At 50.0% G+C, this 10,000-nt stretch overlaps 1 protein-coding gene across 1 annotated transcript; it reads left to right on the forward strand.

Annotated features, from left to right (window-relative positions):
* Positions 1-579: 579 nt before the first annotated feature.
* LOC308196599 (inositol 1,4,5-trisphosphate receptor-interacting protein-like 1) lies at positions 580-4,922 on the forward strand (the record flags this gene model as incomplete). Its single annotated transcript, XM_080595737.1, has 3 exons — positions 580-1,087; positions 1,179-1,240; positions 1,699-4,922. The coding sequence occupies 3 exons, from the start codon at positions 580-582 to the stop codon at positions 3,202-3,204; spliced, it is 2,076 nt and encodes a 691-aa protein (XP_080451863.1). The 3' UTR covers positions 3,205-4,922.
* Positions 4,923-10,000: the final 5,078 nt, after the last annotated feature.

Raw genomic sequence — 10,000 nt, forward strand, 5'->3', positions numbered from 1 at the left:
ACATCATGGCCGTTGGTGCTTGTCAGGAACATCCCTGTCCACCTCAGGGCCCTTGGTGCCTGTCAGGAATGTCCCTCCTCCCCTCAGGGCCAAACAACAGCCTGGCCTGAGCCATCCGTGAGGTGAGTGCAGCAGCAGGGGGAAGGCTGGGATGGGCCAGGGCTGGGGCACAAAAGCTGGCCCCCTGAGGGCTTGCTAAGCCTGCAGCCAGGGCCCAGCCGCTCAGGGCAGGGCTCGTGGCTGTCACCGCAAGTACTGGCCACAGTCCCTGCTGCCTCCCAGCTCCCTCACCCCCTCTCCTACCTGACCCCAGGGGCCTGCGGCTACTGCCACAGCTGCCTCAGCCGCCATCCAGCTCCCACCCAGCTCGACTGACCCGCTTCTCTCTCACCTCTTTCAGACCATGGATCTGTCAATAATCTTCACCCTGACGGTGTTGGGTTTAATCTATAACCTGGAGAATGTCAATGATGAACTAGGTGCTTCTTTCCAAAGCTGCAACAAGCCATCAGAGTGGGCAGTGCCTTTGAAGGTTGGAATCCCTGTGAGAACGACACTGTCTACCGCCTACTTGTGCCCATGACGGCCCCGCGTGGGCACTCCTTCCACCTGGAGCTGGGCAATGAGGACGATATCCTGGCGAGGAACTCCTCTATCCATGTGGAGCTGGAGTGCACGTGCGCGAGGCAGCAGGACTTTGGGGACATGCTGTGCTTCCTCCACCATTCTGAGGATGAGCTGAAAAAACAGGACCCGAGCCTCCTAGACACCCTCTGCACCGATTCCTACCTAGATGCGGAGAAGACTGCAAGGTGGTTCCAGAACTTCGTGAAAACAGCCTGGGTGCTTATCCCTCAGTCGGAGGTTTACAATGTAAATGTGCTGCCCTCCACCCGCATGTGCAAGCTCCAGCTGAGAAATGCTGCCAGGAGAAACCTCACCATTGAGATAATATTTGGCGTGCAGCAAGGCGATTCTGAGCAGCCAGAGGGCATAGGCCATCTTTACCCCCAGCATGTTAGACGCCAGCTTTGCCACCCATGCCTTGAAGACATCTGTCACGCACTTCCTGACCACCATCCCCTTGGCAAGCAAGCACAGGAGGGATTTCCAGCCCCACAGCCAGTGATGATTGTGGTGGCTACAAAGACGACTGACAGACATCCTGCTTGCCACAGGCCCCAAAGCTGTGCATGCTGGACATGGAGAAGATGCTGCTCAGTTGCCAGTGGGACGTGCGGTGGGGACCGAGGGCGGGTCAGGGGGTCCTGTGACGGGGCGGGGGCGCAGGTGACATCAGAGGACGTGTCACAATGGGGGAAGAAGACGTGTCACAATGGGGGAAGAAGACGTGTCACAATGGGGGGCGGCTTTTAAGGCAGCCGCAGGCAGCACTGCTGCATTTTGGCCTGAGCCATCGGTGAGTGCAGTACCAGGGGGAAGACTGGGATGGGCCAGGGCTGGGGCGCAATCGCCTGCCCCCTGAGGGCTTGCTAAGCCTGCAGCCAGGGCCCAGCCGCTCGGGGCAGGGCTCGTGGCTGTCACCGCCAGTACTGGCCACAGTCTCTGCTGCCTCCCAGCTCCCTCACCCCCTCTCCTACCTGACCCCAGGGGCCTGTGGCTTCTGCCGTAGCTCCCTCAGCCGCCAGCCAGCTCCCACCCAGCCCCACTGACCTGCTTCTCTCTCACCTCTTTCAGACCATGGTTTCGGCAACTTTCTTCTTCCTGACGTTCTTGGGCTTAATCCAGAGCCCAGAGGAGGTCGGCGATGAATTGGATGATGCTACAAATGAGCGCATGCGGCAGTATGCGGAGGAGCTGCAAGAACGCATGATGCAGCTCCTGTTGGAAATGGAGGAGACGGAGAAGGATCAGAGCTGGGCGCATATGGGAGCCCTGCTCTTATCTGCATTGCAGAATTGGCAGTTCTGGGCCTGTGTTGGTGTTACTCTCCTCTCCTTTTGGCTATTTTTTCTGCTTCATAAAAAGCTCGAGGAGCTTGACGACAGCAGCGATGAGGAGAGCTCCAGCAACGATGAGGACAGGGGAGGACAAGCACCAGTGATCAATGATGCATTGGATGCAGGCAGGTTTATTGCACAGAGCATCCAATGGCGACAGCTAGACCTGACCACCAAATGCCAGCTTGTGAAGGATCTGGTGCACGGCTTTTTCTTTGTATTTGAGTGGATCTTGACAGACACTTTCTTTCCAGTGCTGCATTCACCCATTGGAGTGGGCAGTGCCTTTGAAGGCTGGAGTCCCCGTGAGGATGATACTGTCTACCGCTTCCTTGCGCCCATGACGGCTCCTCATGGGCACTCCTTCCACCTGGAGCAGAACTCCATACGGGAGCTGCCATCAAGGAATTCTCGCATTCGCGTGAAGCTGGAGTGCACATGCGCGAGGGAGCAGGACTTTGGGAACATGGTGTGCTTCCTTCACCAACCTGAGGAGCTGAGAAGAAATCCGGAGCCCAGCCTCCTACAAACTCTGTGCACTGGCTCCTACCTGGATGTGCGTAAAACCTCCTACTGGTTCCAGCAACTGGTGAAATCAACCTGGAAAACTCTGCCTGAGTCAGGTGCATGGCAGGTAAATGTGCTGACATCCAGCCGCTCTTGCAGGCTTCATTTGATTGATGACACCAAATCAGCCCTGTTCGTTGAGATAATGTTTGGGGTACAACAAGGCGATTCAGACATTTTTCTGAGCAGCCAGAAGACAGAGGCTGTCTTTACCCCAGACACAATATGGCCACAGAGCTGCGCTGTGGCAGAGATGAAGTTCTTCCGGCACATAGCCGCGAATGCCCAGCAGGACAGTTTCCACCTCAGATGCATGCAGCTCTGTGCCCGGATCCTGGTGGGCAATGATTTTACCACCTATATGTTGAAGACAGTTGTTATGCACCTGCTGACCACCATCCCTTTGGAAAGCTGGCACAGGAGGGATTTTTTGCAGCGGATGGATGACATCATGCAGTACCTGCGCTTGTGCCTGAGGAAGAAACGCCTGGACCACTTCTTCTTTGGAAACGAGGCAATGCCTGAGGAGATCATCTTGCCCCCAGATTTCCAAACATCCAGACCACCCAACCTCTTCCAGCACATGGCAAAGGACGGGAATACCTACTCCCAGGCGATGCATGAATTCCGTGAGCTGCAAGATCGGCTCACAAGAATGCTGACCTTTGGGAACTGAAAGAGGCCTTCATGCACAGAGCTCTGCGGGGCGCTCTGCTGACAGCAGGCAATGACCTCCCACCACAGAAAGAAGACGGGAGAATGCAGGACACAGAAAAGGATGGGAAAACTCTGTGCAGCAACCCACTGCCAAGTGCGGCAAGGTCCTTGTATGGACAGTCTACCAAGCGTAGTAACCAGTGATGACTACGGTGGCTACAAAGATAACTGTTTGCCACGTGCTGCAGAGCTGAGCGTGCTGGACATGGAGAAGATGCTGCTCAGTCGGCAGTGGGAATTGCTCGTCCGTGTTCTCTCCACAGCCAAACCACCCTTGGGGGAGGCACACCCCATGCAGCTGAAGAGGCCGCTGCAGGGAGGCTTGAAGCAGAGACTTCTTTACCAGCTGGACGGTGACCATCTGGCTCTTGCCCCGTGTCCACTCACTCCGGGAGCTTGGCCTCTACAAAAATGCTAATATATTTCTTGCTTGAACAAATGTTTTGTCCGTGAGTGTCTGTACCACACTTGGTCAGGAAAGGCAGGCATGAGGTGCTGACAGCTGGGCTGCCACAGCATCGGGGAGCATTTTGCTGTGGAGCTGATTCCGTGGGCTCCAACTGCGCTCCTTCCGGAGCTAAAGCTCTGCTGCCTGTCCTTGTTCTTCCAGCAGGGCAATGAGAATAGCTCAGCACCCTCCACAGTGCCGTCTGTTGCTGGTGTGCTGTGTGGAGTCTAAAGGGGGGACTTGTGCAACCTGAGGCAAACCATGCCCTGGGAGTCCAACGGCATTGCCCAGGATGACCGCGGGGAGGCAGAGGTCACGCTCTCCAGGTGGGGAGCCCCCTGCACAGGGGTGAGTGCCATCAGGGAGGGAACACTGGGGCTCTGCCTGCACTGGCTGCTGCACCAGTACGAGCCTCAGGCACAAGCCAACGCAGAGCAGCGTCTCCAAGAGCTGGAGGTGGGGCTAAGGCAGGAAGAGGAGGAGTGAGCGTCCGGCAGCGCTGGGCACCTCCCCTCCCGCACACCCTCATTGCCATTCAGAACTGTCTCCCTCGAAGCACTGCGCTCTTGTGCCGGCCCAGCAGGCACACAGATCTGGCCAGGGAGAGGCCCCATTCCACCACCAGCACAGCCACCAGGACCCAGCCGCCAGTGGCACGGAGGCACCGAGAGCACTCCCACGTCCACAGGCTCCGAGGCCAGCACCAAGGGAGCCGATGTGGCATAAAGACCACATGGACACCAGGGTGCTTTTAGGATCAGGAACTGCCACTACTTTATTGATGACATAACATCAGCTCTCTCTTACTGAGGGCCTAACTTCATCCCTCATATTGAGGACATAACTTAATTATCCTTGTCGCATCCCCATGTTGAGGACAGGCTCCCTTCTCATACCATTCGCCCCACAGCAGTTCTTTTCCACTAACCATTCATTGGTCAACACCCAGCAACTTCCATGCCTTAATGGCTGGAGAACAAGCAACCGGAGAAGGCAAGGCGTCTCCTGAATCCCCCTTCTTTGTTCCCTCTAAACTCTACATTCCTGATGGCCTCATCGTTAAGAGTCTGATGTTATCACCAACCATGGGGCTTGTCGACCCCCATGGCCACACTCCCACATCTCCCTCTTCTTTATTAACATAAAAAAGTGCGATTAACGCAAATTAGGAAAGCACGATTAACACAAACTAAAACACAGAGAAAAACTACCAGGCATACTAATTCTATCTTTAGCAAACTTTGTAACCACACCCCTAGGAGAGGCAGGCACTGAGTGCTGCCCAGCTGGGGGGGCTCTGGCTGCCCCTCCAACTCCTGGAGTCCTTGTTTGTGGGTCCTGCATATGCCAGCAGGACCCTCCCATACGCTGTTTTTTGTTTGAGCTGGAGTACAAACTGCGGAGGAGAGTGCTGTGATCATGTTAAGGCAGATGATGAAACGGCCGGATGGACCTATCGTGCTGACACCCATCTAGGACCGGCTCCTGTTAAAACACAAGCACAACCTCGGCCCCAGGTTATTAAAGTGTAGGGCCCTTCCCAATGATTGGTCATCAGAAAGTATATAAACTGTGTTTTGGAACCAGTAGGTGCGCTCCTGCTTGTGGGACACCCACCGTTGCAATCGCGAATAAATTACTGCTTCACTGAGATCCTCGCCTGAGCCTAAGTTATTGGCTACGGAGTGTTTCTCAAACCCCTGTCCCTACTGGGGGGGTACTGGGTGCAGAAGAGTGTGGTGTATTTCCAGCTATTCATTTAATAGCACCCCAGCTCCCTGCAGGTGGGATTGAGACCCATGGGAGTGCAAAAGGGGACGTTATGCTCTTTGGGGTCTCTGTTAGACTTAACCAAGACTTTCACCCACTACTGCCTGACAATTTCTCCATTTCTGCTGTTAGGATAACGTTTTTTGTGTTTCCCACCCATGAGGCCTCTGGGGTTTATTGCTAGTCCAAGCAGTCCAACCCCTACCCCATGAGGTGTTTTTTAGCTGGACGCTACTTTGAGTGCAAAACATCTCTTTGGAGATACAACTGTGGATTGTTTCCCAACCTGAACCTTTTCTGTGATGATTCAGCTATTGGCAGAAATAAAGAGTATGATTTTTAAGGTAAAGGGACTTTCTGTAATCACGTCTTCAGAAGGTTGTTATTTCAGGCATTACCCATTTGTGGAAAGAAATATTTTCCCCTAAAAATAAATAAATAAAAAAGGCAAGTGGAGGACATCAGTCTGTTTTTCTTGGCTTTCTGTAATTAATCCAGTGATTTCTCTCTGCGAAGTCAGACGATAAATTATTGATTCAAATCACCTTATTTCTCAGGAAGAAAGGCTGGAAGAGGAAATTGCGTGGGCCCATAAGAGCCCCTTGTGATTAACCTCACTGCTGACACTCGCTGTCCTTATGCTGGAGTAACGTTTCCTCCCCTTATTCCATGTGCCCTTTTGACCTACTGAGCCATTCACACCATTGACTTCTGTGCCTGCATCCAATCTATTCAAACCTCACTTTAGGCAGCTGCAAGCTGCCATCCTGTGGTACTGGTCTTAATTTTTTTTTTTTTTTTTTTTTTTTAGGTTACCTCAGAGGACTCTGTCCTCCTCACCTTTCCAAACAGAAATTTGAGATTCCTACCTCTTTCCTCCTGAAGGTCTAAAGAACGTGGAAAGCTTCCACTCCTCTAACAGTACCTGTTTCTCTAGCAGTGAATGTGCTGCAGCATCTGCAAAATTTTCCTTACAGGGTTAGAAATATGAAATCTGTGCCCTTGAAGAGAAGGAAATTCCCTGCTTTCCTGCGAGAAACTCCACAGGCATCTTGGTTTGGACCTTGCAGAACCTGCCTGGTGCTGTGATAATGGACTTTGAAAGTTTTGGCATCGTTAAATTAGAAGTTACTTGAGGTCGTTTCAGAAGCTCTAATGGCTCCCTGTGACTGCACAGCTGGTCTGATGATAACAGAAGCGCAGGCTTTGCAGGTGAAGGAATATGAAAAACAATGCTCATAAAATGAGAATATTCCTCGGGCTTTTCTTCCCAAGCCTCAGATTCTGTCTTAAGAAAAGATTGTGGAAAAGTAAAGTTGGGTTTTCTAAGTCATGTACTCCAAAGAGAGGCAATACCTATATAACGGTTACTTCTTCCCTTGTGTATGTTCATTGTGACACAGTTTCCAGTTACATTCCACACAGTTTTGTGTATGTGTGTGTATGTACATCTTCCCCACTTGCTTGCAATGTCTCTGCACCTTTGGCCTGTTACAACTTCGGTGTGCATGCTAGTGAAAATGAAAGGTACGAAGCAATAAGGCGAGGTCCTTAAAAAGTCTCATGTTAAAAGTGAAACCTATAATATTTGAATCTGTTACAAGGCTCTTCCATGAAGCTGCTAGAGTCACTCAAGCCTGGTGTCTCCTGGTGCCCCCTCCTCTGGTCTTTTTCATAAGCTCATGGATGTCTCAGGTTGGACACGGGTTGATTTTGACCTTAATCTCACTGTGCCCATTTCCTGTCTGACCCCTCTATGACAAGGAAAAATGCAGAAGTTCACCGATGCCTACCAAGCACCAGGAGATTAGTGAAGAGCACCACGAAGAAATGAATCACTCAGTGTTTGAGCAGAGTTTGGCTGGGATCCCAGCAATATGGCATGGGGCCATGCTGAATGAGAAATGTAAAGGGGAAATACTGAGTTAACCATTCACTGAGCACCATCCTGAGTGCATCCTGGATGCACGATACACAGGAAGCCTTAATTCTTCCAAATTCCTGCGTGCTTGCCTCAGCTACCCAACCCTCTCTGAACGTTGGGTGCATCTCAGTTCTGCATCCCTTAGCCTTGGACTGCCAAAGATGTTAAGGGATTGGGAGATCCATAACCTCTGGGTCAAGTTGTCGAGACTTAACTTGTACGACACAACAGAGAAGGAAGAATTCTCACCGGTGCCAAATCAGATTCCAGCGAGTACTTTGGCTCTGAGTTTTCATCAATATTTTCCGTCAATTTTTATTTTTATATCAAAAGCAAAATGTTGGGCTTTTATTGATTTCCTGTCTGTCAAACCACGTTTTCAAATTTCTAAAGGGAAAAGAAACAAAAGATAAAGAAATAGGAAAGAAACTGTAATGTATTCCCTCTTCTCACTTTTTTTTCCCTCCTAAGTATTCTTGGTATTACCAGCTGTTACCTTGATTATTGTCAGCTATTTAAAACCTCTATGTGCAGAGTTATTTCCTCTTTTTTTAAGTCTGTAGTCAAAAAAAAAGAAAAAGAAGAAGTAATCCTGTCACATGTCTAAGATGATCTCTGGCACCCCCCTGGTGAGTTCAGAACTCAGATTTCACCTGAATGGTGAAGGGAGAGTGGGCTTAGAGATGCTTGCCTCATACAGATTTCCAGCGAGTCCCATGCACAGATCTTGGGAAGGTTTTTGGGACAAATAAGAGAATGACTTTATATTACTCCCTGCTGAGCAGAAGAAAGCTGTACAGTGGGCTCACCTGTTATCTGCTCTCACGTACTAGAGTGAGACATGCTTTAAGTACAGGGAAAGATTTTTTTGAGGAACTCCTGCCTCATCAGACACCAAAAAGTATTTTCTGTTGTATTCTAATGTGCAGATTCTCTGGGCTTCAGTGAGCAAATTCTACCTGCTTTTCCTGCAGATAGCATGCCTCAGACTTCTTCCCTGCTTCCCCCTTGAGTCTGTGTTTCAGCAATATACCCCTAAGTCACGAGACACAGATCCATCAGAAACCAGCCACTGCTAGTTTTAGAGTTCATAGACTGATGCGTGCGAATCCCATTGCTTACAACTAAAACTTGTGCTCGCCATGATTACTGTTTTCAGAGCGGGAAGTTTTCTTCGTGCACTTGGGCTAGAAAACAGCTCTGAGCATTGCCAAGGGCATCCCGTCCCTCAGTCCTGCTCACAGGGCATTGAAACCTACATGGGTGGCTCCCACTGGGTGTCCACGCTGCTCCCAGGGAACCCGAGTCCTTGTTACCTACAAACACTGGCAGCAACAGCGATGCTGTGGAGGGGTTCAGCAGCTCATATGTTTTAATGGCTCAGGGCATCAGGGCGGCTCATCAGAGAACAGTGTCTGACCTGTGAGTGCCAGTCTATGGCTCCTGCCTCTTCTAGGAGCCCCCTGAGTCCTAGGTGGGGATTCTTCGTTCATACATTTGTGGAAAATACATTCACAGCTCTGTGAAAAACCATTTCTGAAATGGTTAGTACTCCCTGAAGTAAAATAAGCCTGTTTTGTAGGTTTAGATTCAAAGGGTCAGCTCTTCACCAGGTGTAGCTGAGCTTTGCAGCGTGTGCCATCTCTGCTCGCTGTGCGAGTCGATGTTTGCCCACTGCTCGGTGGGTATGGGGTATTGGGCTTCTTGCAGGAGTACAAGTAAAGATTTAAAACACACAGAGCAGGTGTTTGAAATTGCAGAGGAAAAGAAATGGTGAAGAAGAAAAGGAGGCAATCGTGGTTGCTCTTTTACCCTGGTACAGCAATGCGCTCATTTTGTTTTAGCACCACTTAGGAAAGGAAAGCTTGTTTCTGTGTTAAAGAAATCAAGTTTGAAAGCTGGGGGGAAACAGCTGATCTTCCATCAGGAGTGTGGTTACATTTAGGTCAGACTTTTAAAAATGTTTTAAAAACTTACTAATTCCCTAAAGCTCCAACTGTGTTGACTTAAATAATTCTGGGTTAAAAAAAGAAAAAAAAAAGGCATTTTGAACCACAGTGGGTTTTCTGTCATATTTAAAAACAGCTGGTTGTGACTGGGGCATTTTTGGTTAAGAAATTGCTAAGCTCCTTCTTTCCTACTTACACTGACCTCAAACCTTTCCAATAGCTTCCTGCACGGTGGTGGCATAATGCTGTCTGCAAGCACAGTCTGGAGATCCAAACAAGTAGATGAGAATCTCTTCGCAGTTCCCACTTCGCTTCCCTTATCAGACTCTTGTTTCCAAGGTTATCTTTAGCCTCATCCAGAGTTTCAGGAAAAAATATGAGGTGCCCTCTGGAGCTTTTTGCTGCCTGGATAGAAGTGATGGAGATGTTTAGTAGAAAGGGTCAACAAGAAAGGGGTCAATGCATTGAAAAAATGGTGTGTGTCTGGGGCAGGAAGGGAAATCTAGGTTTAAGAGCAAGGATGGTAAATGAGTAGAAGAATTCAAATTGGGTGGAACAGCAGGAGCTGGTGAGCAGAGGTCTAAGCAACACTATCCAGACAGGTCAGTCACACAGTATTTGCCTGTGCACGGATGTCTTTATATGTCTCCTGCTTACTTGAGAG

The sequence above is a fragment of the Anser brachyrhynchus genome (genome assembly GCF_964034855.1).
Source record: "Anser brachyrhynchus genome assembly, chromosome: 5".
In the NCBI taxonomy this organism is placed as follows: domain Eukaryota; kingdom Metazoa; phylum Chordata; class Aves; order Anseriformes; family Anatidae; genus Anser; species Anser brachyrhynchus.